General features: G+C 43.8%; 1 protein-coding gene and 1 long non-coding RNA gene across 3 annotated transcripts in view; one reads left to right on the top strand and one right to left on the bottom strand.

Moving 5' to 3' along the window:
- The window catches only part of CASR (calcium sensing receptor), a 163,356-nt gene that overhangs the window by 121,524 nt on the left and 14,417 nt on the right, over positions 1 to 27,415 (top strand). For both annotated transcript variants that reach the window (XM_054042379.1, XM_054042370.1), the window contains exons 5-6: positions 16,740 to 16,970; positions 24,036 to 24,159. In XM_054042379.1, the coding sequence (XP_053898354.1) occupies positions 16,740 to 16,970; positions 24,036 to 24,159 (355 nt within the window). The remainder of the gene's footprint in view (positions 1 to 16,739; positions 16,971 to 24,035; positions 24,160 to 27,415) is intronic.
- Positions 8,224 to 27,415, bottom strand: part of LOC128844557 (uncharacterized) — a 36,237-nt gene continuing 17,045 nt past the window's right edge. Inside the window, exons 2-3 of the long non-coding RNA XR_008446495.1 lie at positions 15,522 to 15,611; positions 8,224 to 11,053 (exon numbers count right to left, since the gene is read on the bottom strand). This is a non-coding gene — a long non-coding RNA (uncharacterized LOC128844557). The remainder of the gene's footprint in view (positions 11,054 to 15,521; positions 15,612 to 27,415) is intronic.

The raw sequence follows: 27,415 nt of genomic DNA, 5'->3' as shown, positions 1-27,415 counted from the left end.
GGCTTTAACTTCCAGCTGTTCGTTCTTGCTATGCCTTTCTCTGCTAAATTACAGATCCCTTTAGTATCACACCTCCCTGTGAAGGTACTTTATACACCTTGATCAAATCACATCTTAATCTTCTTTTTAATAGTTAAACAGATTGAGCTCCTTAAGTTTCTCACTGCATGGCATTTTTTTCCAGCACTCAAATCATTGCTATGGATGTTGTCTGCACGCTGTCCAATTTTTCAATATCCTTTTTAAAACATGGACACTGGATGCAATATTCCAGTGTCTGTTTCACCAATGCCGGATACAGAGGTAAAATCACCTCTCTACTCCTACTCACTACTCTAGGAACAGAGAATGCAGGCCATACTTACAGGATGGGGGAAGCAGTGACTTGGGGAGTCAAGAGGGGTAATCACCTGAACATGAGCCCTCAGTACGACGCTATGGCCAAAAGGGCTAAGATGACATATAAACAAGGAATCTCAAATAGAAGTAGGGAGGTTATATTATCTCTATATTTGACACTGCTGCAACCACTACTGAAATACTGTGTCCAGATCTAGAGTCCACAATTCAAGAAGGATGTTAATAAATTGGAGAGGGTGCAGAGAAGAGCCACAAAAATGACTGACGGATTAGAAAACCTGCTTATAGTGAGAGATTCCAAGAGCGCAATCTGTTTATCTCAACCAAAAGAACATTACGGGACAACTTGGTCAAAGTCTATATGTAGGTATATGAAGAACAAAACTTTGAAAATGGGCTCTTTAATCTAGCAATTTTAACAAGATCCAATGGCTGGAAGCAGAAGGCAGACAATTCAGCCTAGAAATAAGGTGCAAATTTTTAACCATGAAGGTTATTACCCACTGGAGCAACTTTCCAAGGATTGTGGTGAATTTTCTATCATTGACAATTTTTAAATCAAGATTGGATTTTTTCTAAAATTTATGCTCAACTTCCAACATGAATTAATTCATGGAAGTCCTATGACCTGTGCTATATAGAAGTGCAGACTAGATGATCACAGGTCTCTTCTGATCTTCTAATCTATTCTTGTGTTTATACAGTCAATGATTTCATTAGCAGTATTTGCCACTGCATCGCACTGGGAGCTCATGTTGACTTGGTTGTGCACTGTGACACCTAAGTCCTTTTCAGAATCCCTGGTTTTCAGGATAAAATCTCCCATCCTATAAGTATGGTCTAGATCAGTGGTTTTCAAACTGCAGGTCGCAACCCAGTACTGGGTCGTGGAAAATAAGGCACTGGGTCACAGCGGCTCTGGTCAGCACCACCAACTGGGCCGTTAAAAGTCCCGTTGGTGGTGCTTCCCAGCTAAGGCAGGCTAGTTCCCACCTGTTCTGATACCGCACTGTGCCCCGGAAGTGGCCAGCAGCAGGTCCGGCTTCTAAGCGGGGGAGGAGGGGCCACGGGGCTCCACGTGCTGTCCCTGCCCCAAGCAGTGGCTCCAATGGGAGCTGGGGGGAGGCAGTGCCTGCGGGCGAGAGCTTCTGCCTAGGAGCCAGACCTGCTGCTGGCCGCTTCTGGGGTGCGGTGCGGTCTGCGATGCCAGGACAGGCAGGAAGCCTGCCTTAGCACCCCGGCTGCACCACTGACCGGGAGCCGCCCGAGGTAAGTCCACACCCCAGCCCCACGCCCCAATCCCCTGCCCCAGCCCTGAGCCCCCCCAAAGCTGAGCACCTTCCTGCACCCCAAACCCCACATCCCCAGCTCCACCCCAGAGCCTGCACCCCCAGCCCAGAGCCCTGATGCCCTACTGCACCCCAACTTCCTGGCCCAGCCCAGAGCCCCCCCATACCTTGAACCCCTCATTCCTGGCCCCAGCCCTCACCCCTGCACTGCAACCCTCTGCTCCAGCCCTGAGCCCTCTCACACACCAAACCCCTCATCCCCAGCTTTGTTGGGTCGCGAGCATCAACAATTTTCTTCAACTGGGTCTCCAGAAAGAAAGTTTGAGAACTACTGGTCTAGATTCTTTGTTCCTAGATGTATGACCTTGAATTTGGCTTTATTAAAACACGTTTTGTTTGTTGGATCCATCTTACCAAGAGATCCAGATCATTCAATCTGACTCCCCTGTCCTCATCATTTGCTACTCCACCACTCTTTGTGTCATCTGCAAATGTTATCAGCAAAGATTTTTTATATTTACTTTCAGATCATTGATAAAAATCTTGAATAGCATCAAGCCTAGAACTGATTCTTGCAGAACCCCACTAGAACCACACCCATATTTGATAATTCCCCACTGACAACTACTCTTTGAGATTTGTCATGTAGCAAGTTCTCAATCTATTTAATGTGTGCTCTGTTGATATTGTATAGTGCTTTTTTAATCATAATGTGCATTACTTGCGCTTGTGTGCTACTAAGTCAAACTCCTTACTAAAGTATATTACTTCTATGTGGTTATCTTTATTAACCAAGCCTGTCGTCTCATCAAAAAATGAAATCAGTTTGTATGACTACACCAATTTTCCACAAAACTGGGTTGACTGGCATTAATTATATTCCCATCTTTTAATTCATTATCAATGAATTCCATATCAATTTTGGATCATGGCTGCTTCCTCATTTCTGCGTTTACAGCTAGCAGCTGCCGAACGACAGGATAAGTAAAATCCTAGATTTTTTAGAAAGCTACCTTTTGCCTAAAAGAAATGGAATATATAAGAGAGATCTTTTCAGTACATCTGATCAAAATGACACTGAAACTATAGTATAGACCAATAGATAACCAGGCATAAGTGCCTTTGCTCTCAGCAGAATCCAGTGAAAATTGAGGGCTTTACAGGTGGCAGATGAAATAATGATCTGCAATGCTTTAAAGAGTTCCAGCCATATTCCTCTAATAAAGAAACAAACTCAATCAGTATGGGGATGGTTTTAAAGGCCTTGGTTGCCTGCCTGGAAAATGCCACTTGGCTATCAACCCTAAGGTGAAACTGCTACACCAGTGGTTCTCAAACTTTTGTACTGGTGACCCCTTTCAAATAGCAAGCCTCTCAGTGCGACCCCCCCCCCATATAAATTAAAAACACTTTTTTATATATTTAACACCATTATAAATGCTGGATGCAAAGCGGGGCTTGGGGTGGAGGCTGACAGCTTGCGACCCCCTATATAATAACCTTGTGACCCCCTGAGGGGTCGTGACCCCCAGTTTGAGAACCCCTGTGCTACACCATCTTTGAAGAAGGAACTTAACAAACCAAATTGACAACCTTGTAGAGTTGGGAGACTTAGAGAAAGTTACAGGGCTAACAGGCAATATGGTAGCTAGTAAAAAAGCCAAACAAACTTTACCAATGTATTGATCCCTCACACCTCATTAAAGCTCTACAATGTTCCCATTAACCTTTGCCAACAATTGAAGAGATCCTGCCAAGACTCACAAAGGCCAAGGTCTTTCCTGTTTTAGATCCCAAAGATGGTTTCTGGCTGGGAAAACTTGATGCCCACAAACAGCTGCTTACTGACATCTTTCTGGACTCCTTTTGGCAGATCTAGATGGCTGTGAATGAAATTTGGCTTTTCTCTGGCAAGCTTGGGGGTATGTCTCTGTCAAATTGTCAACTCCATCAAGTTTTGTGAATGCCATTTCTTTTCAGGGGCTCCACTTTCTGTTGTAACCTTCATTTTGAGTGTGACTTTCATTTTGTATTGTAACCTCCATTGTGGACTAGCACATCCATTTTGTGGTAAGAGCTTGACACTTATCAAATGACTGTCTGAGTAACTGGCTCAGGCTGGGTCTACACTACCCGCCTGAATCGGCGGGTAGAAATCGACCTCTCGGGGATCGATTTATCGCGTCCTGTTGGGACGCGACAATCAATCCCCGAATCAACACTCTTACTCCACCAGCGGAGGTGGGAGTCAGTGCCGTCGACGGGAAGCCCAGAGGTCGACTTTGCCGCCGTCCCTACAGCGGGGTAAGTCAGCTGCGATACGTCGAATTCAGCTACGCTATTCACGTAGCTGAATTTGCATATCTTAAATCGACCCCCCCCTGTAGTGTAGATGTAGCCTCAGAGCAATCTAGGCCCATCAACTCTGATAGTCTTTCAGCACCGGGCCAGCCACAAGTACAATGAGCTCTCTAGACCAGTGGTTTTCAAACTTCCTTTCTGGCGACCCAGCTGAAAAATATTGTTGATGCCCGCGACCCAGTGGAGCTGGGGATGAGGGGTCTGGGGTGTGGGAGGGGCTCAGGGCTGGGGCAGAGGATTAGGGGTGTGGGAGGGGTTCAGGGCTCTGGGCTGGGGGTGCAGACTCTGGGTTGGGGTTGGGAATGAGGGGTTTGGGGTTCAGGAGGGGGTTCCGGGTTTTGGGGGTGCTCAGGACTGGAGCAGGGGGTTGAGGTGTGGGATGGGTTCAGGGCTCTGGGCTGGGGGTGCAGGCTCTGGGTTGGGGTTGGGGATGAGGGGTTTGGGGTGCAGGAGGGGGTTCCAGGTTTTGGGGGGGCTCAGGACTGGAGCAGGGGGTTGAGGTGTGGGAGGGGGTCAGGGCTCTGGGCTGGGGGGCAGGTTCGGGGGGGGGCAGGGATGAGAGGTTTGGGGTGCAGGAAGGGGCTCCAGGTTTGGGGGGGCTCAGGGCTGGGGCAGGGGATTGGGACGCGGGGTTGCAGCACGGACTTACCTCAGGCAGCTCCGAGTCAGCAGTTCAGTGGGGGTGCTAAGGCAGGCTTCCTGCCTGTCCTGGCACCGGGGACCACGCTGCGCCCTGGAAGCAGCCAGGAGCAGGTCCGGCTCCTAGGTGGAGGTGTGCAAGCGGCTCCATGGAGCTCTCACCCGCAGGCACCATCCCCCCCAGCTCCCATTGGCCAGGAACTGGCCATTGGGAGTGTGGAGCCAGTGCTCGGGGCTGGGGTAGCGCCCATGGCCCCTCTGCCTTGGAGCCGGACCTGCTGCTAGCCGCTTCTGGGGTGCAGCGCAGTGTCAGAACAGGGAGGAACTAGCCTGCTTTAGCCGGGCAGGACTGCCGACGGGACTTTTAACGGCCCGGTCGGTGGTGCTGACCAGAGTCACTGCGACCCAGTGCCTTACATTCCACAACCCATTTGAAAACTACTGCTCTACACAGAAGCCTGGCAGGAAATGAGCTCCTGTTCATCATTCTGGGCCCATGGCCAAAGGGGTTAGAGGCTATATTTAAGAGGGAATGCTCTCTGTGAAGGGGGATTGTTCATTGCCTCATGCCAGAAGACTGGGCTAAGGAGAGAGAATCAGGAAGGGCTACCTATGGACACTGACCAAACCCAGGGCACACAGGAGGGCTGAGATCAGACTCAAAGAGTTCATACAGAATTGTTTCTTGTTTTCCAAAGATGTGTAACTCTCTAGTGCTCTTTAAAAGTAAAGTAGCCGTGGTTAGGAAATTCCTTTGCAAAGCCTAATGTCTACACCACAATAAACAGCCCCTTAGCCCAATCCCTTTCAGCCCGAGTCAGCTGGCATGGACCAGCCATGGGTTTTCCATTGCAGTGTGGACATACTGACAGAGGCTATTGCTGATCATGATGGTACCCTGACAGAACTACTTTATATAGAGCACATCAGTGAATCTAAAACTGAATAAGAAAAAAATGGGACTGTGCCTGTCAGCAGTGCTGTGTATTGGACTTCTAACTGCAGAGGGCGTAAAACCAGGCCCAGAGAAGGTCCAACCATTTTGGACACTGCCTCTTCACAAAATATGCAAGACATACAGAACTTTGTGGGATCTCCTAGTTATCCATCCAACTTCCTGCCATAACTCTCCCAGATCAAAGGGCCTCTGAGGAAATTGCCTGATAAAGATGCTGGATGGGGCTGGGCATCCCAACAGCAAGATGCTTTCAAAGAAATCTAAGAGCTAGTGACTAACCATCTAGTCCTAAAATATTATGATGTGAAGGAATCTGTAACTATTCAGTGTGCTGCCAATGAATAAGGATTTGGAGCAGCATTGTTACAAGACGGTTAGCCTGTAGCATTTGCTTCTAGAACACTCTTTGCTACAAGGTATAACTATGCTCAAACAGAGAAGGAATGCCAACCATTGTTTTAGCATGCTTCAAGTTTGACCAGTATCTTGTGTAACATGATCATATCCATGAGGACAGTGACCGCAAATCTTTGGAATCCACCTTCAAAAAACCTTTGCTATCAGCTCCACAATATTTTCAAAGGATATTTATGAAAATTCAAAAATATCTCTTGGAGGTACAAAGCAAAAGAGAGTCCGTGATGTTCATTGCAGACTTTTTGTCCAGATCAGCCGTGCCCCAAAAGACAGTGACCCCGATTATGAAATCTTCAGTATATGTTCTTGCGACAATACATGGCCACATGTAGAGACACTGAACAGATACTGCATTTCAAACACTTAGAATGGTCATTATGTCAGGATGGGCAAACAGGGAGGAAGAGGTACCACTTAATATGTATCAATGTTGAACAAATAGAGAAAACTAACCATGATTAATGGTGTTCTCTGTAATGGCAGTAAATACCTAACGACATGAGTCATGTAATGCTCACCTTCATGCACTCCATGATTTAAAGCAAAGCTATTTAAATCACTGATCTTAATTATTATTTAAATCAGCAGATAGAAAACCTAGATTTAAATAATTGGTTTTAATCATATTTTTCATTTGTACCTTTTAGTTATTTTCTTGAAGAAAGCTTGATTCTCAAAAGTTGGTAACCATTAAAACACACAATTTGCAACCAAATATAGCATTTACCCAAAATTTGGTGCTTCTTTTTGCTAACAAGGAGAATACACTATATTTTTTCATATTTATTCAAGCAATTATATAGCTTAATTTACATTTATTCAGATTCTTAATTTTTACATTGTTAGAAAATTGTGAGTAAAGTATTTCTTATTTAATAGATGAGGATTAATTTTTTGCCTGTGATTTGTGTCGAGCACTATTTGATAGAAATTCAAATTTAATTAAAAATGTTGAAAAACAGCATTTTAATTTTTTTATTAACTAAAACTACCTCAGCCATGCTGGATATATACAAAAAGAAGTTTATCACAACATGTTTTTCAGTTTAAAATCACTGATTTATTAAATAAAATATTATCTGCAGTTGATGAATTATAGTACGCTGATTTCAGAGTAGCAGTCGTGTTAGTCTGTATCCGCAAAAAGAACAGGAGTACTTGTGGCACCTTGGAGACTAACAAATTTATTTGAGCATAAGCTTTCGTGGGCTACAGCCTACTTCATTGGATGCATGTAGTGGAAAATACAGTAGGAAGATATATATATATATACACAGAGAACATGAAACAATGGGTATTACTATACACACTATAAGGAGAGTGATCAGTTAAGGTGAGCTTTTATCAGCAGGAGAGAAAAAAAACTGTTTGTAGTGGTAATGAAAATGGCCCATTTCCAGCAATTGACAAGGAGATATGAGGAACTGTGGGGGAGGAAGGGGGGAAATAAGCATGGAGAAATAGTTTTACTTTGTTTCTGGTCACCATGTCCTTCAATATTTTAGAACTAAATGATCTCATCCTCTCACACCTAGTTTTTATTCATAGATTGGAAGAGGAAAACAAGCTTTCCTACTTTTTCACCCCAGGATGGTTTTGTAACTTTGAATAAACTAGTCAATGAACTGTATGAAAAGGGGTTGTTGCTAACAAAAGCTGGTTTAGCACATTTTGCATGTCAAAAAACTCTGATTCCAGGTGCTTAGCCATCAACTTTCATCAGTTCAATGGTTTGACTTTCTTTAAAACTTGGCAGCAAACACGTATTTCTTAATATTATGTTTTGTATTAAATTTAAATTATTTTAATAGATTATAATAAGTTTAGGCTTTAAAAATATGTTGTCAATTTCAAATTTTATTTTAAACATGTTTTAAAAAAACCCTGTATTTAATTTAAATTAAAAGAAAAATTTCAACTTAAATAAAAAAGTTTTGTTTTTTTTAATAATCTATTTTTATTTACTCTGCACTCTTGCCATATTGGTGCTGTAGAATGTCTATGCAAGGCCCAAGATGTTTCATATTGTTAACTTAGAGAAAGATGATTAAGTTCCTAGGTGGACTGGTTGATGCCAACCAGGATTCTGAATCAAAGGTTCTGATTCTTGGTAGTTATTGAAAGAAATATGACTAAGTATTATTTTCATAAATTTTATTAAAGTTAATTAACAAACATAAAACTAAGAAAACATGTCACTAAGGCTAAACTACTATTACAACCACCCACAGTACTAAACACTACTAAACTTATCTAAAAATTGAATAATACAATTATCAAATCAAAAGTCAACAAATCAGAAGCAATATTGGATTGGAATTAAGTAATCAATTTAGTCAAATCATCAGATTAATGCAGCAGATAATCAATCCTCATTAAATCTTAAAACAGGAATCCAGGAGGTTTCTGTCCATTTAGTTATAACTAGGGCCCTACCAAATTCATGGCCATTGTTGCCCAGTGGGCCAGCATACCTGTATTATATTCATTGCTTTGTTATCGTGCTTTATTACATTTAGTAGTAATGCAAGGAACCTACAGGCTTTTATCCTGTAAGATTTGGCTTTAGTAGATAGTGTGAGGCTTGAGGCCTATAACCTTTGGTATAGATAAACTTAAGTAACTCATAAGTTATAGGGAACTGAAAGTGGCATGCCAGAGGGGGAATTTTGTCCAGAATACTGACATCAGCCACCCATAGAACACAGTTGACCCCAGCACAGAACATTGCTGACACCAGCATCCGGAAAGTTCCGGACAGGGCCTCCGACTGCAAAGCTGCCATGACAGCAAATTGACGTGTATGCTAAAAGGGTAACATCATACATATACTAATCTATAGAAAATGGAAACCTTAAGGGGAGGAAATACAAATAAGGACCTCTATTGAATATGCATTGGTCATGGCAGCATTAGCGTAACCTACTATAAAAGTAACATCCCGGGACAGCAGATAGGTTGGAAAAGATGTAGACCTTGGGAGGGGTCAGAATGATGGCCATTGGGGAAGATGAGGACGATGACGGTGATTAGAAAGATAATGGTTAAGTATGAAAGATAAAGGTGTAAGTATGGATGTCCAAATGTACTTTTTGTATTATCGCTATCTGCTTTCTTAAGTTTAAGTGTGTGTATAAGCTTTGCTAAATTATTAATAAATCATATATTTATATAGAGAGAGGGTTCCTATAGTGTGAGTGTTGCACCTGTGCACATCGGGGTTCCCAAATTATATGATAATTTTACAATAATCTAACTGGGCCTGATCTTGGGACAAGAACCTGTTAATCCTTAAGTTATAATTCTATTTACCCAACTTTGGGTCAGGCTACACCATGAAACACGCATCACAGACTGTGAAATCTGGTCTCCCCCCATGAAATCTGGTCTTTTGCATGCTTTTACGCTATACTATACAGATTTCACAGGGGAGACCAGCATTTCTCAAATTGGGGATCCTGACCCAAAAGGGAGTTGCAGGGGGGTCGCAGTGTTGCCACCCTTACTTCTGCGCTGCCTTCAGAGCTGTGTGGCCGGAGAGCAGCGGCTGTTGGCCAGGCACCCAGCTCTGAAGGCAGTGCAGTGCCAGCAGCACCACAGAAGTAAGGGTGGCAATACCATACTGTGCCATCCTTACAGCTACATTGTTGCCTTTATAGCTGGGCAGCTGAAGAATGGCAGCTGCTGACTGAAGGCCCAGCTCTGCAGGCAGTAGCACAGAAGTAAGGGTGGCAATACCATGCCATGCCATCCTTACTTCTGCGCTGCTGCTGGCGGTGGCTCTGCCTTCAGAGCTGGGCTCCCTGCCAGCAGCCACCACTCTTCAACGGCCCATCTCTGAAGGCAGCGCTGCCACCAGAAGCAGTGCAGAAGTAAAGGCAGCAGTACCGCAAACACCCCCTACAATAACCTTGCGACCCCCCCCCAACTCCTTTTTAGGTCAAGATCCCTACAATTACAACACTGAAATTTCAGATTTAAATAGGTGAAATCATGACATTTATGATTTTTTAAATCCTATGACCATGAAATTCATCTAAATGGACCGTGAATTTGGTAGGGCCCTAGTTATAACCCCCAATTAGTGATCTTCACTCACAGCAATGCAGCCAATTTAGCTGGCTGAATATTTTAGTACTGAAACCAAATTATTGTTTACAGCTAAGTCTTACAACCCAAAAGCCAATTAAAGTGTCCTCCTTGGATTTCACTGTTACGTATGATGGCTCTCCTTTCTCCATCCCCAACACAGATTCAGAGCTATTGAGACTTCAATAAGCAGAAATTTAACAGCTCTCACTTAAAACTCTATAGCTGACAGTATAGTTTCTTTGGGACACTTGCATGGAATAAGAAACACACATTCAATGATTTTATGAGACATGGTTTAGGGCTGTTTTGGAATTGAAGACTCATTCTATCTGGCTTCTTTCCCATGTGGGCTCATACACACATGCAGGCAACCAGCCATACTTTCACACCCTAAATAATAAAAGGCTGGGAAGTCTCTCAGTTAATAAAAGCAAAAGGAAAAAGTAGAAAAAAGGAAAAATAAGATACCTAAGATAAAAGGGGTCTCCAACTCTTGCAGTCCTTAGACTCACATGGAATAGAAGTGAAGCTGCAGTTAAGAAACCAGATGATAATGTTGCTGGGACTCTGCTTCGTGCTAGCAGGGCTTTATGGGTACTGGCAGACTGGTCAGGGGCTGGCATAACCCATCAGTGTTGTCTTCTTGTAGGCTTGCCTCAGGAAGTGGGAGCATCAGTTCAAATGTCATGTTAAGCCACAGGAACCAAGGCCTTCTCCTTTACCTTGATCTTTATGGTTGCAATTCTAGCTTGCTCCACCTCATGGCACCTCTTCCAAGGTCTAAATCATGTATGCTTTGGACTCCAGCAGCATGGCCCAATTCAGCTGAAGTGAGGCAAACTTTGGCATAATGTCAGTTTAGAAAAGCCTGCAGTTTTCTTGAAATATCCATTGTTTCAAACCACATGCAGTGGGAACATGTGAACCCCCAAAATATCTAAAATGAAAGAAGCACAAGAATCAGAGTTTTAAGGAAGCTGCCATAGCCCTCTTCTGAATGAAATAGTTATGCATTGATATCTGTTCCTGCCTCAAATATCCATAGCAATATTTTGTTGCAAAAGTTTCTGACCGAAAAAACAAACATTAAAATCATGCTTTTGTCAGCAATTATTAAAAATAAATTCAGACATCTCATGACAGATGTCACATCTTTCCTTTGCAAACGAGAGAATTTGGGAACTTAAGAACCATTATAGTCTAACTGGGTAAAAGGTTACACGGCTTGACTTCTTTATTAACTGTCCATCTCAAAGCAGAAAGTTACTTTACAGCTGATCAATATGAATTCCATTTGAAATGGAAATAATTAAAGTTTATATTAAGTCTGTACTCCCATTACACTATTTCTCTCACAGAGGTGAAAGACTTCATAAGTCAGTTCATCTTCAATGAATTCCTAGCAAATCAATAAAGGAGACTGTGACATGCTGCAGGGTACAAATCTGAATTGTTGGATCATTGTGCCCCTTAACTCACCAGTCTGGTGAGCACCATGCCCTGCTTTGCTTTATGAGCTGCCACTTTGCCAACTTATCCCAGCCTCTGGCATGCAAATCACCCCCAGACAAATACTAGCAGGCTATGCCCAGCCACTCTTGAATTACATATAGGGTGACACCCGCATTTCCCTAGTCCCCATCTTGCACCCAAGAAATGTTTGCCTTAGACTGTTCAAGACTCCTGTGATTAGAGTAAGCTCATTAATTAGTTTGTCATTCCATCAAAGGGTATGAATATGCACTAGCCTTTGTAACTTGAGTAGATTCCCCAAACTTCTGTCAAAAACACACTGTCTTAGATAAAACATTAAAATAAGTTTATTAACTACAGAAAGATAGATTTTAAGTGACTATAAGTGGTATAGGCATAGAAGTGCAGAATTGGTTACAAAAAGAAATAAAAGATAAAATCGCACTCTAATTCCTAAACTTTATCAAGCTAAGTCAAATGTGAAGCAATAAGGTTTCTTCTTCGAGTGCTTGCTCATGTTGATTCCATTCTAGGTGTGCGCGCGCCCACATGCATGGCCATCGGAGATTTTGCCTTAGCAGTACCCGTAGGGCGTGCTGTGGCGCCCCCTGGAGGGACGCACTCATGCCGCAGTATATCAGGTGCCGCCGGCCCTAAGCCCGCTCAGTTCCTTCTTACCACCCGTGGTAGTCAGACGGAGCGCCTCTCTTGCTTGGCAAGAGCTAGTGGTTGTCTACCATTTCGAGCTTCGTGCCTTAAGGCCATTGTATATACTTCACTTTGCTAGTCTTAAGTAGTTGTCAAGCAGTTCTTAAATAATTGTTAAGTATGAGTTAGTTAGTAGTTAGGATCCCAGCAGGACTTTGCCCCAGGCAGGGAATGCCCCAGTCTCTGGGTTCAAGCCCCACTCGGATTATGCTTGTGAGTGACTCCCACAGCAGCTGCCTTAAGTGCCTGGGGGAGTCACATATTAAGGAATGATGCTGGATCTGCAAAACTTTTGGCCCCGCACCCAGAAGGAGCAGCACATCCACCTCAGGGCTCTCCTGATGGAGTCCGCCCTCTGTCCAGCTTCTGAGCCGTCCGGACAGGTCGCACCAAGTGCCTCAGCCTCCATGCACAGCGCACCGCCAGCACCCAACTCCTCACGGCACCGTTCACCATCGCCGGTGCCAAAGAAGAAGGCCAAGAAGCACTCCCTGGCACTGAGCAAGATGGCCCGGGGGTCATCTATCAAGGGACCCAGGCCTGCCCATCAGACTGTTCTGGAGCCACGTGATCATGCCTCCCTGGCTGGGTGTCCAGCCCCCTGAAAGGTCCGCCACTCTTAGGAGCGGTATGAGACCTACACTCCTGCCAGGGAGTTAAAAAGTGGTGCGCCTGGCCTGCCAGGTATTCCTGCCCCCCTGAAGGGCAAGGTTGTGCAGGTGCTGATGGACAATACAGCCGCAATGTACTACATCAACTGGCAAGATGGAGCCAGGTCTTCAGCCCTTTGTCAGGAAATGCTCAGCCTCTGGGACTTTTGTGTCATTCATCTGGTAGCCGCCCACCTACCCGGAGCCAAGAACGTCCTGGTGAATCGCCTCAGCAGGACCTTCTCATCTCGCCACGAATGATCGCTCCATCCGGAGGTGGTCAGCCTGTTCTTCTGCAGGTGGGGGACTCCCCAAGTGGACCTGTTCACATCCAGACAGAACAGGAAGTGCCATGTGTTCTGTTCTCTGCAGTGCAGGGACAAAGGCTCCCCTGTTGGATGCCTTCCTGATTCCGTGGTCGGGAGCGCTGATGTACGCCTTCCCGCCAGTACTGCTGATCCACAGAGTCCAGCTCAAGGTAAAGCAAGACAAAGCATTGATCATCCTCATAGCCCTGGCATGGCCTTATTAACGCTGGTTCGGCATGTTGCTGAGTCTCTCGGCAGCCATCCCACTGCAGACACCTCTTCGGCTGGATCTGCTGTCACAGAACCACGGCAACCTGCTGCACCCGAACCTGGAGTAGCTGCACTTGACAGCCTGGCTGCTGGGTGGCTGAGTGCAGTCAAACGGGGGTGTTGCACTGGTGTCCAGCAGGTCCTGCGGGGCAGCAGAAAACCACCAGGGTGACCTACGTGGCAAAGTGGAAGCAGTTCATGTGTTGGGCCTCGGATTGTCAAATAGTGCGGCTGAGGCCCAGCTACAGGACATACTGGACGATTTACTGCACCTTTAAGCACCAGGGTCTGTCACTATCTTCGATCAAGGTACACCTGGCGGCCATTTCAGCGTTCCACCCTCTGCTTCAAGGCCGGTCAGTCTTTGCCCATCCCAGGACGGGGTGTTTCCTGAAGGGTTTGGAGCACCTTTACCTGCATGTCCAAGACCCAGTCCCCCCTTGGGACCTGAATCTTGTGCTGTCCAGACTCATGGGTCCCCCCTTCGAACCCTGGGCTCCCTTCTGCTTCTCTCCTGGAAAGTGGCCTTCTTCGTCACTATAACTTCGGCCTGTAGGGTGTCCGAGATCAGGGCGCTCACGTCGGAGTCACCCTATATGGTCTTCTACAGGGACAAGGTCCAGCTGCGTCCGCACCCGGCCTTTCTGCCCAAGATCATCTCCCAGTTCCACACTGGTCAAGATATTTACTTACCAAAGCCTCATGCTACGGATGACAAGCGCAGGCTACATACCCTGGACGTCAGATGGGCACTGGCCTTCTACATTGATAGAACAAAGCAGTTCTGTAAGTCAATGCAGCTGTTCGTTGCTGTCGCTGACAGGATGAAAGGTTGCCCAGTCTCAGCCCAGAGAATTTCATCTTGGATCACGGCCTGCATCCACTTTTGCTATGAGCTGGCAAAGGTGCCCCTGCCAGCGATCACGACGGTTCATTCGACTAGGGCGCAGGCGTCATCAGCAGCTTTCCTGGCGCAGGTGCCAATCCAGGAGATCTGTCGGGCCTTGACCTGGTCGTCTGTCCACACATTCGTGTCGCATTACGCCCTGACTCAGCAGGCTCGAGACGGTGTTGGCTTTGGCAGAGCAGTGCTGCAAGCTGCGAGACTGTGAACTCTGAGCTCCCCTCTGTTGATTCTGCTTGTGAGTCACCTAGAATGGAATTGACACGAGCAAGCACTTGAAGAAGAAAAAATGGTTACCTACCTTTCGTAACTGTTGTTTTTCGAGATGTGTTGCTCATGTCCATTCCATTACCTGCCCTCCTGCCCCTCTATCGGAGTGGTCGGCAAGAAGGAACAGAGAGGGCGTAGAGCCGGCGGCACCTGATATACTGTGGCATGAGGGCCAGGGGGCTCCACAGCCGGCCCTACAGGTACCACTAAGGCAAAAATCTCTGACGGCCGCTCAAGTGGGCACGTGCACACCTACAATGGAATCGACATGAGCAACACATCTCAAAGAACAACAGTTACAAAAGGTAGATAACGTTTTTTTCCCTTACCCAAAAGTCTACAGCAGTCTTCGCTGTGAAAGCAACACAACTCCCGGTTGCTCACACACAGCCTCCAGCATGTAAATCATTCCCCGCTATACTGTATAAGCGCTATAGCCAGACACCTATGAATTACATTGCAGGGCAACACCAGCAAACTCCCAGTCCCAGACTTCCTCTCCCACCCAGAAATGTGCATGTTGTACTGCCCAGCCCTCTCCTGGACAACACAAGCTCATATAAAGTCCTTCATTTCATTGATAGAAAATGATATGCACAAATCTTGTTACCTCAAATGGAGTTTCCCAAACACTTCAATCCAAACACACACTTGTTGAGAACAATAATAAAACAAGTTTCTTAACTACAGAAAGATAGATTTTAAGTGGTTACAAGTAATGAGGCATAAAAGTTAGAATTGGTTAAAAGGAAATGAAGGTAAAATGCAACTAACACCTAACTTAACAAACTAAGTGAATTCAAAGCAAAAGGTTTCTCTCACCACATGCTTTAGCAGTCTTACTGATTGAACTCCTTTCAGACAGGATCTCTGTCTAATGAGGCTTCCTTTGTCCTTCAAGTGTTGTCGACGCTGTGAGTAGAGATGAAGGGAGAGATGATTTGAAGCCTCTGTCCCATATCCAAGGAGAGATCCCCAGATTCAGAAAAGAGGAACTGCTACTGCCTCCATCCCTCTCCCCCCTCCCCACAGCTACACCTGCCTGATTGGAGGGCTCAGATAGGCAGGCCTGGTTTTGATTTGATTTGCTGTCTGAGGTTGTATGCATAGGAATGGGGAATGTGCTGCTCATTGAGTTATTTTGATTATGTAATATATTTATAACTGATGTCAAGGGCACCTAGGAGTCAAGATATGTTCTTTTAAGTATGTTATAGAAATGTAATTATTCAAATAAGTAATGAATAAGTATGAGCAATGAGAACATCCACAGTTACTGTAAATAGGAAAAAATGCTATAAGGGAATAAATGTCATGCTTGAGGGATAAAGCAGCAACTAACTGGCAGGGATTAGAAAGAAACTTCCTATAAGGAGAAGCTATTCCTTAACTGTCAGTACAGGGTCCTTGTCCTTTCCTTTGATACATCTGGTACTAGGCACTGTCAGAGACAAGATATTAGACTAAATGGACAACTGTCCCTATCGGGTATGGCAACATCAGTCTTCCTAGGATTGTTTAACTGCTCACACCAACACCACATCAGAGTTTAAGACAAGAAGTGAAGAATACTCTAGCTAAACTGCAGGGAGAATGTACAGAGGCAGAATATAATTATCCATATTGCAATTTGACTTGGATGCCAGATCAACACAATTCTGGGAAAATGCCACAAGATCTCTAGTGCCTGCAAGTTGTCAAGAGACTTAGTTTAATGTTCCATCTGGAAAGCAGTGTAGTTTTTATAAAATGAAGAAAAAAGCTTTGAGCAATAGCTCCATGTCAGTCAATAACTGATAGTTCAGAGAAGGTGGGGAGTGTGGTTTGTATGTCACAGGCTGGCTAAGTGGTGTGATATCCTCGTTTAGTGACTGGTCCACATACAAGACAGGAGCCTGCTACTGCTCTGAGGTAATGAAGTCACCTCAAGTGGTAAGGGCTTTGGGTATTGTGCTGAAGGTACTGATGCTCCAGAAGACCTGTGCCCAAGAAGGATTGTTATATGCAGGTGTTCAAGGCATCTTTTTTCTCTCTCTCTAGGTGCTGAAGCATCTGCGTCATTTAAATTTCACCAGTAACATGGGGGAGCAAGTGGATTTTGATGAGTCTGGGGACCTGATAGGGAATTACTCGATAATCAATTGGCACCTGTCACCAGAAGATGGCTCCATCATGTTTGAGGAGGTCGGACATTACAATGTTTATGCCAAGAAGGGAGAGAGGCTCTTTATCAATGAAAACAAAATCCTGTGGAGTGGATTCTCCAGGGAGGTAAGTGCCATAAGTCACCTTAAACCCCTCACCACGGTGTTTCCTAAATCTTTGAAAGCTGAGCCTTTTGTCAAGAAAATTAGATCACACACACCTACCTCCATTGCTATGTCACCATGTGTTATTAAGGGCTAATTCATCTTAATTTATATATCTTCCATGCTCTTCAACTAGTGCTTCACTTCTCAATCTCTCATAGTTAAGAATGCTGATATTTAAAATAGTGTTGCCCCTTTTGGCCCACTGGCTAGCCAAACTGTGGTGCATTGCAAAGTTGTTTCTGTTAGGAAGAGAAATTGATTATATGAGTCAGTATATTCTTGGGTTTGGGTTGTTGTTTTTTTAAGAAGAGAATGTACACAAAGTCCCATTTTCCTGAGCACAATAGAAACAAACAACAGCAGGCAGTGTCCTTGCTCAGAAATCCCCAGGTCTGCCACTCTAGCAAGCTTTGTGCCCAAACAACTCAGTCACATTACTTCCTCTCAGGGATTTTTTTCCTTTCAGGAGGCTAGAAATCCATCTGCTGGCTTCCTATTTCCAATACCCACAATCTTTAATCTATATCCTGATTGAGCCCCTGCATTTACTACAAGGGCAAACCTGTTAATCTCTAAATTATTTCTGGGATGCCTTGCCATCTATTTTCTCAGGCAATAGCTTCCATTTTCTGCAGCTGGTTTACTATATACTACAGCCCCTCTTGTTGAACCTGATAGGTACTTTACACGCACATTGGTTTTAATTAGGTTTATGATTAACTTTGGAGTTTAGGGCTTGTTTAGATGAACACTTAGTGCACAGCAAACTGAGCTGCACTATTAATCTAGATAGGCTCCTAGATCCGCTACTTGCAGCCATTAGCATCTTTCAGCATAATAATATCATTGTTAACCGCTGACTTAGCATCTATTTAAATTATTGGGACAGTTCACACCTCAAAGCTATTGTTTCAGTCTCTCTGAAAGCTCAAGCAGAAGATTCTGCATCAGTTATACTTGCTTCGCCTTTTGAAAGTTTTATTCACTACCTGAAATTTACACTTTTTAAAAATGAAAGTTCAGATTGGCAAACATTTAAGAGATCCGTCTAGAATCCCCACACTCAACTTGTCTTTCCCCTACACTGCCTCACATCACAGTAGCTGAGGGAATACATGTTACATATTTATAAGGAATGTGAGTGAGAGACTACAGCAGGAGTTGAAGAGCCAGGAGTCTTGGGTTCCATTCCTAGCTCTGCTGCAGAGGTATTGACTGGGCAAGGTCATTTCCCTTCTCTCTGCCTCACTTTCCCTATTAATGCTGACTTTCACAAAGGGAATTGGAAAATCACTGATGAAAGTTTGTAAAATACTTTGAGATCCTTGGATAGAATGAGCTATAGACATGCCATGGGTCAGTGTTATTTGGAGTAGACGCCTGACTGCAACACTGCTTCAGAGGTTTATAGGACCATAAGCAACAGGCCTAGAACTGTGGGGTTTCATGCCCAAAGCCCTATATTGAACAGTGTTACCTTCAACAGACTCTTTATCCCTATGATTCTCCAGTTGCTTTCAGTTCCTACAACTGTCCAATAGGCCCCTGTTAGATCTCTCCCTGCCATCCTTGAGTAGTTGACTCTTATGTTCCCTAGGCAAGTTCAGAGGCTAAAGTTCTGGATCTGGGAGCAGCAGCAATAAATTTCATTTCAAAAGAGATGTCAAAACCGAGGTGCTAGCTCATTCTGATCATTACAGATCCTCTGGCACTTTCCCCAAAAGTTGTGAGCCCAAATTTTCTGGCCAGATTCTAGACTGGGTAATTACATTCTTCTGGTTTAAGGTCCCCCTGCAGTATCAGTTGAGTACAGTATTCATCATCACTTCCTGACCTATACTATTGTGTGGCATTACTATACCCCATGAAACAGCTGTTATGTTCTATTACAGAGGTGATTAGTTGGATCAGGATAGATGTAGTAATCCCTGTGTTTCTCTACATGTTTTAACTTTGTAAAGCTTTTAAAGTCCCTTGAGGATGAAAGGCTTCTTTCACATATAACAGTTTATTATTGATTTATAGGTGATCTATTGATCTATCCAACCATCTATCTGTCTTAGGGTTTTATACAGCTTCCATGTGTAATCAAAAGCAATTGGGGGGAAGGATAGCTCAGTGGTTTGAGCATTGGCCTGCTAACCCCAGGGTTGTGAGTTCAATCCTTGAGGGGGCCACTTAGGGAATCTGGGGCAAAATCAGTACTTCATCTTGTTAGTGAAGGCAGAGGGCTGGACTCAATGACCCTTCCAGTTCTAGGAGATAGGATATCTTTATTTATTTATAGCATAATCCTTTGTGGACTTCATGGAGTCTCTGGTACTTTGGGTCAGATTTGTAAAGCTAGTTAGGAGCCTAAAGATGCAGCTAGATGCCTAGTGGGATTTTCAAAAGTGCCAAGTGGCTAGATCCACAAAGAGATTTAGGCAGTCCCACACCTAACTCCTAGGCACCTTGTTGCTCAGTGGAATTCACGACTCAGAGTTGGGCCCCCAGACACATCCTAGGGAGCCACCTAAGCCAGCCAGTTCCATTTTGTGTAAATAATTACATACTCCTTGAGCCGGAAGAAGAGAGAAAAAGAGAGAGATTGACTCTGTAGCCTGGTGGTTAGGGCACAGATCTGAGAGGTAGGAAAGTCAGTCAAGACCCTGCTCCTAGTAATATTCAATTATTTCTACAAAGTGGAACAGCTCCCAAAGGACAGATTGAGAGACACCCACCCTGGAGCATGGTAATTAGGGCACTCACCTAGGAGTGGAAGTTTGAGTCCCTGCTCCAAATTAGGTATTGAAACTTAAGTCTCCTGCATCCCTGGTGACTATAGCAGGTAGCCTAATCTCTGGGCTATTGGATAGATTTTTGCCAGCCCCAAAAGTCCCCACCTGGTTGTCCCCAGCTGTCTTTTGTAGGGTTGGGCATGCTCTGAGCACACCTAATAGATCAGGCCCCATAGATGACACAGGCCGGGAACACTAAGTTTGTGAATCCTGCTGGGACTTCAGCATGAGCAAGCACACTAAGCAGCTATCAGCTTCAGAACTTAGGCAGTTTTGTGCATGGTCACCGACAGAAACTTAGGCGCCGTGCGAATTTAGGTCCCAGGTGTTTTGAGGATCTCAATGGCAGTTAGGCACCTGAGTCCCTATCCTATGACACTTAATTCCCTTCATTTCAATGGTAGTTAGGTGGCTAGGAGCTTTTGAAAATCCCCTTAGGTGCTTATCTGCAATTTTAGGCACCTAAGTACCTAAAAATTTAACCCCTTCTCCCTTTTAGGGGTTAAACCTTTTCTCAGGGTAGTGTATATTTTACATTTAGTTAATTAAATAGTTTTATTCAATGTTGGAGGGGGAGATTTGTGTGGGAGAGGATATTGGGTAAAAGTGAGTGGCAAGAAATCATTTTACTTTGCTTTAGTTACTAGTAATCATGCAATATCAAGGAGACAGGATGCGGTTTGTTTCATGGTAACTAGAACCTTTCAACTCTAGGCTGCTAATTCAAATTCAGACCAGTAAGAACTGACTTTTGTTACCACCTGATAACACTTAGATGTTATGAGTAACATGAGTTGGGCTTCTGCTTTTCGGAGTTTAATCATTTCATTTTTCAGGGTTTATTTTTAGCAATTTTTGAGTTCTATGTAGATGTCCAAAAATTGGATGTTCTTCAAGGCTTTTTCTATATAGAGCACAATAGAGAACCTTTAGTGCACACCAGCAGATTGTATACCAACCAATTAATGCACAACACATTAATGCATTTCAGAAATCACACCCCGGTAGTCTGCATTACTGCTCTGTGTAGACAAGCCCTTAGATACAAGCCAGGGAGCAGGGACATCACCTATATAAACAAACTGCACTGGGAAAGAGGTGTAGTAAGCATGAATTGAGTAACCATTTCTTGTGTTTATTGAATAAACACTGATTTAAATTTTTTTCTAATCAGGGGTGTTTTATTGGTGTTTATCTGTTAAAACCTAAAAATAGTACCCTAAATATGAGTTTTCAGTGGAATCAGTGTCTATTATGTAGCAGAGATTACAAGGACTTGTGGTCTACCTTCTTCTCCCTAGAAATGGTCCTTCAAACACAAAAGTGGAGAATACTGATAAGGCTGGTTGAGGGAGGACAGTTTTTCGGTTACACGTGTTCTTTCAGCAGATTTCAGTCTCCAGGGCTGTCAATCTGACACTTTCCACCAGCACTAAATTCATTTTTACCCTTGCAGTTTGACCACCACTTACAGAATTTACCTACTCCCATATTGGAGTATGTATCTTCCTTGCATTGCCATGCACCAGCTATATTCAGGCTTCTCCTGCAACCACCTGAGCAACAGGCCTGTAGGACCAGAATCAGAGCATCGATATGAGAGAGATTCATAGCTTCTAAGGCCAGAAGAGACCATTATGATCGTCTAGTCTGACTTTCTGTATTGCACAGGCCATAGAACTTCCGCAAAATCATTCCTAGACCAGATCTTCTAGAAAAACATCCAATCTTGATTTAAAAATTGTCAATGATGGAGAATCCACCAAGACCCTTGGTAAATTGTTCTGATGATTAATTACTCTCACTGTCAAAAATGTATGCCTATTTCCAGTCTAAATTTGTCTTGCTTCAACTTCCAGCCATTGGAGCATGTTTCTTTCTCTGCTAGACTGAAGAGCCCATTATTAAATATTGATTCCCCATATAGGTACTTATAGTCTGTAATCAAGTCACCCCCTCAACTTTCACTTTGCTAAGCTAAGTAGATAGACTCAAAAATGCTCAATCACTATAAGGCAGGTTTTCTAATCCTTTAATCATTCTCATGGCTATCCTCTGAACTGTCTGTAATTTATCAACATCCTTCTTTAATTGTGGGCTCCAGAACTGGACACAGTGTCCCAACAGTGGTCTCATCATTGCCAAATACACAGATAAAATAACCTCTGCACTTCTACTTGAGTTTCCCCTGTTTATGCATCCAGGATAGCATTAGCTCTTTTGGCCACAGCGTCACACACTGGGAGCTCATGTTCAGCTGATTATCCACCACAAACCACAACCCCCAGGTGTTTTTAAGAGTCACTGCTTCCCATCCTGTAAGTATGGCCTACGTTATTTGTTCCTAGATGTATACATTTATATTTAGCCACATTTAAACGCATATTGTTTGCTTGTGCTCAGTATACCAAGTAATCCTGACCACTCTTAATCTCTAGCCTGTCTTCTTCATTATCTACTAGTTCCCCAATTTTTTCCCCACAAAGTCATCTGCAAATTTAATCAGTGATGATTTTATGTTTTTTTCCAGGTCATTGATAAAAATTATATAGTGTAGGGCCGAGAACTAATCCCTGCAGGATCTCATTGGAAACAGATGAGCTTGATGACAATTCCCCATTTGCAACTGCATTTTAAGACCTATTAGTTAGCAAGTTGTTAATCCATTTAGTGAGTGCCATGTTAACTTTATGTCATTTCAATTTTTAATAAAAATGTCATGCGGCACCAAGTCAAATGCTTTACAGAAGTCTAAGTAAATTACATCAACCAAACTTTATCAACCAAACTTATCTCATCAAAAAGATATGAAGTTAGTTTGACATGATCTATTTTCCGTAAATCCATGTTGATTTGCATGAGTTGAATTCTTTATTAATCTAGTCCAGTATCAGTTGCTCCATTATTTTGCCTGGGATTGATGTCAGGCTGACAGGTCTATAATTACCCATGTCAATCCATTTATCCTTAATAAACACTGGCACAACATTAGCTTTCTTCCAGTCTTCTGGTACTTCCCCAGTGCTCCAAGACTTACTGAAAATCAGCATTAATGGATCAGTGCAATCCTCAGCCATCTCTTTAAAAACTTTTGGATGCAAGTTTTCCAGACCTACTGATTTAATGTCTAACTTTAGTAGCTTCTGTTTAACATCCTCCTGAGATATTAGTGAAATTGAGAAAGTGTTATCATCACCATATGATGAGACTGCATTATCTGTTTTTTCTCCAAATCCAGAAGAGAAATCGTTATTGAGCAAATGTGCCTTTTCTGCATTATTATTGATAATTCTACTTCTTTCATCTAGTAATGGACCAATAACATTGTCAAGATTCTTTTTGTTCCCAATATATTTTTAAAAGCCTTATTATCCTTACTTCTGCTGGCCACAGATTTTTCCGTGTGTCCCTTGGCTTCCCTTATCAATTTTCTACAATTCCTAACTTCTGATTTATTTTAATTACTATCAACTTCCCCTTTCTTCCATTTGTAGTGTGTGTGTTTTATTTTTTACAGCTGCCGTCACTTCCCCTCTAGCCCAGATTGTTTTTTTAACCTGCACAGCCCTCTTCCTCAATAGCAGGATTGTGACTTTCTGGGCATTTAGTAAGGTGTTCTTAAATGATTCTCAATTATCATTTGTATGTTTGGGATTAAATTCTTCATCCCAGCTGATTTCGCTCATAATTGTTTTCAGCTTTGTGAAATTGGCCCTTAAAGCAATAAGTGTATGTATATATATCTGGTCTAGAGTTTATTCTGCTTGCACAATATAAATGTGATCAAGTCATGATCACTTATACCTAAGCTACCATTATCTTTTACTTCTGTGGTCAGTTCTTATTTATCTGTTAGGACAAGGTCTAATATAGAATTCCCCTGTGTTGGCTGCAACATTTTTTGGGTTAGAAAATATTGAGAGAGAGAGAGAGCGACCAATCTTCAGGATGGGTATCTCTCCAGAATTTTATACTGTGCTCATCACCATAGTATCTGACCTTAGCACATTTTGTAATTTCTCACCACAGAGTAGACTGTGTATGAGTAGGGTGACCTGATGTCCTGATTTTATAGGGACAGTCCCGATATTTGGGGGTTTGTCTTATATAGGCTCCTATTATCCCCCACCCCCATCCTGATTTTTCACACTTGCTATCTGGTCACCCTATGTATGAGCCCCTTCCCCATCAAGGTTCTGGATCATGCATTTGCATGTTTAACCAGATTACTCTTTGTCTTGCAGATGCCAGTCTCTAACTGCAGCACGGATTGCCTCCCAGGTACCAGAAAAGGTATCATCGAGGGAGAGCCCACCTGTTGCTTTCAATGCGTGAAATGCTCTGATGGGGAATACAGTGATGAAACAGGTAATACGGAAAAAGCATGTGTGGTTTGCAAAGATTCCTGTGAGCCCCCGCTAATGGATTGTATTTGTAAGAGCAATTAATTCTCAGCCCCTGTTCTAGTCTGGTAGAATAATGCTGAGCTGAAGCAACAAAGAACTTGGAAAGTCCTCTGAGAGAATATCACATAGAAAAAATGCATGAAGAATGATTAGTTCCTTTAAGTGAATTTGTGCTAGTGAAAGCTGCCAGATTCACAGACCTGAAGAATGAACCTCTCAATCATCCCCAAAATAGGTACAGCACATGCAGCAGCCTCCCTAGTTCAAATTGCCTCAAGGCACTGCCAATAGACTTCATTGGGACCCTCTCTAAAGGGCAGAGGGGAGTTCAGTTTTCACGGCTCATTCGTTTCCTAACCTCTGCTAAAAAAACCTGCTCTCAGCCCCCTCAGAGCCATGTAAGTCTTATCCCTTATTGCACAGTTAGGTTTCCTAAGGAAGAGAGATGGGAAAAGTTTTGCTCAAGGGCACACAGGAAGCCCGTAGAAGAGCCACAAACAGTACCCAGGAATCTGACATCAGTATTCCTACTACACCATGGCAATAACTTTTGGTCCCCCAACAACCAATAGGTGAAATGCTCCATAATTCAATTCCAATTTGCATCCACCTTTTTATATGTTTATATATTCCCCATTTTATCAGGAAATAAAGTCCATTCTGTAGCAGAATCCATTGTAATCAGACACCCCCGTATTCACACTGCACAGATGAACATTTCCCTTAATTGAATTGGCTACCACAGTTTCTGCAGGAAATAAAGCAGATTGATATGACCTGGAGGCACAAATCAACTCCTATTGAAGTGAGAGTTTGATTAAACCATACAGTTCCACTCTGGAGGGAAAATGTAATAACAGTTTTAGAGCAAATTGAAAATTTTTGAATTTCCAATGTCTCAGTCAGACTGATGCCTCAGGGTTGAGCACATCCCAGACAATGAAACCAAATTATTGTGTCAGCAAATTTCTGCATCCAAAATCACGCTACACTCCAAAGTGCAGCCATTTTCTTGCCCTTACCGGCATCATGCATCACAGTCCAGGCTGCAGCAGTATTTAAAATGTGCTACCATGTGTGTGAATCACATTCTCCGCATATCAGAAACGAATTACCATTCTTTAATATGGTACCATACATTTCTTGATTCAAATACTATAAGAAATTAAATCAATATGTATGTAAAAGCTTATTTTGAATTAGACAGAAAACAGAGGTCCTGACCTCTGTAAAGATCTGAAGTAAAGATCCCCTGGCACTTTTCTCAAGATTTAAGGAGCGGTTTCTGCTGCCCTAGTAAAATTCCAACTGGGGTGATTTCATTCTGCCTTTCTAAATTTCTTCCTATTTCAGTTGGATACGTTACTTTTTTTCATTTCCTGTGCTTAAACAGTTTTACAGTGTTGTTATACACGGTTAAACAATTGCCACTCTTCACCCCAGAGGTGGTGTCTGGACCAGGCCATAGGCGACCCATGTGGTCAGGAGACAATTGGTAGCATCACAATTGAACAGGGTCAGGAATTCAGGGTCAGGCACCAAGTTGCAGGTGGGAGGCAAGTGGTGAAGTCAGGGTCAAACTGGGTCAGGATACCAGGAAGCCAAGGTCAGGTACCAGGTTACAGTAGCAAAGTCAGGGATGAACCAGGGTCAGAAGCCGGAGTCTAGGATCCACAGCAAGGCGAGGTCTGGAGCGGAAGCAAGCAGACAGTGTGTGTTGTTGCTCAGACAGCTCCTCATGATGGCTTTCTGGTTTATATACCAGCATGAGCCAATCAGTGGTCTGCATGGAGCCATCACTCAGGCCCTGCTGGGCGGTACTTCTTGTAATGTCTAGCTTCACAGTGTCCTCCAGCAGAAACCCAACTTAAGTTTCCAGTGGTGATGCAGAAGCTTCAGTAGTCCAGAACCCCACAGTCCCAGGTTCTAATCCCACAGGTTCTTACAGTGGCCCCCTTTAAGGTGGGGCCAGGCCAGGCTAGTCGTGAGGAGTTCTGTGGCATTCCCCAACCAGGTCAAGGGTGTGGATGTGGGAAGTGTCCAAGTGTGCTCTTCAGGGCTGTAGACTTCCCAGTCCACGAGGCGGCCACATGTCCATTGGGAATTGAGGTTGGCATGCACTTTTTACTCATCATGACCCTGCATTTTGACTAATGGAGGTAGTGGTGGGGTTCAGTCAGGGAAGAGGTTCTCAGTATAGGGCTTCAGAAGGGAAACATGAATGGGCCTCAGTCTGAAACTATGTGGTCTGCAAGTCTATGGAGATGAACCACATTCTATGTCAGGAGATGAGCAGTAGTCTTGGCAGAAGGCAGGTGGTTGCAGGGATGAAGTTGACCATTTTAGTCAGACGGTAAGGCTGCTGTGCAGCCATCAGACCCTGGGAACTCCACAAAGAAGTCTAGGCTGATGGCCAAACAAGGCCTAGTTGGAGTCTCCAGGGGTACTAAGATACTGAGGGCTTCTGTTCAAAACATCTTGGTACATGTACAGCATGTTCAGGAGTTCACAAAAGCTCAGACTTTGGCCAGAATGTGGGACCACCAGAAAAAATGGGCAACCATGCAGGAGATATTTAGGTGGCCAAAGTGACCCACCAATGGAGCGTTGTGGCATGGTCATAGCACCTCCAGTCAGGGGCACCCCAGAAGGACATATATGCACTCACCAAACTTTGTTATCCCATCCCTCAAAGAACAGTGTCTCTTAGCCCACAATGGCATAGACTGTGTTCTTTGGGCAAGTGGGTCTTCTTTCAAGGCAGAATTGATAAGGGAGACCAGGTCTTGCTGAATTGTGACATTGACAACATTACTAGGCTTGAGGAGGTGGGGGTCTCAGAAGTAAGTTCCTTGTTTTCCTGGTAGTATCTCCCCTTCCGTGATAGAGTGCTGGCTCTCCCATTTCGGTTTCCTAGGCAGTAGGTAATAAACTCTAACTCAGAGAAGAACAAGGCCCACTTTAACTGCCTCTGATTCAAAGCTTGGGCCTTGTAGAGATACTCTGGGTTCTTATGGTCAGTAAAAACCTGTACTGTGTGCCAAGCTCCCTCAAGATGGTGACACCATTCTTCAAATGCAGTTTTGATTGTGATGAGCTCCTTGTCCAGTATTCCATAGTTCATCTCTGCGGGGAGTGAGTTTTTGAGAGCAGAATGCACAAGGGTGCAGAACTGACTGGGGTCCAACTCTCTGCAAGAGTACTGTCCCGACGGTCAT

The sequence above is a fragment of the Malaclemys terrapin genome, chromosome 1 (genome assembly GCF_027887155.1).
Source record: "Malaclemys terrapin pileata isolate rMalTer1 chromosome 1, rMalTer1.hap1, whole genome shotgun sequence".
Taxonomy (NCBI): Eukaryota; Metazoa; Chordata; order Testudines; family Emydidae; genus Malaclemys; species Malaclemys terrapin.
Note: the sequence above shows the minus strand (reverse complement) of the source record. Positions and strands in the feature narration are given on the sequence as shown.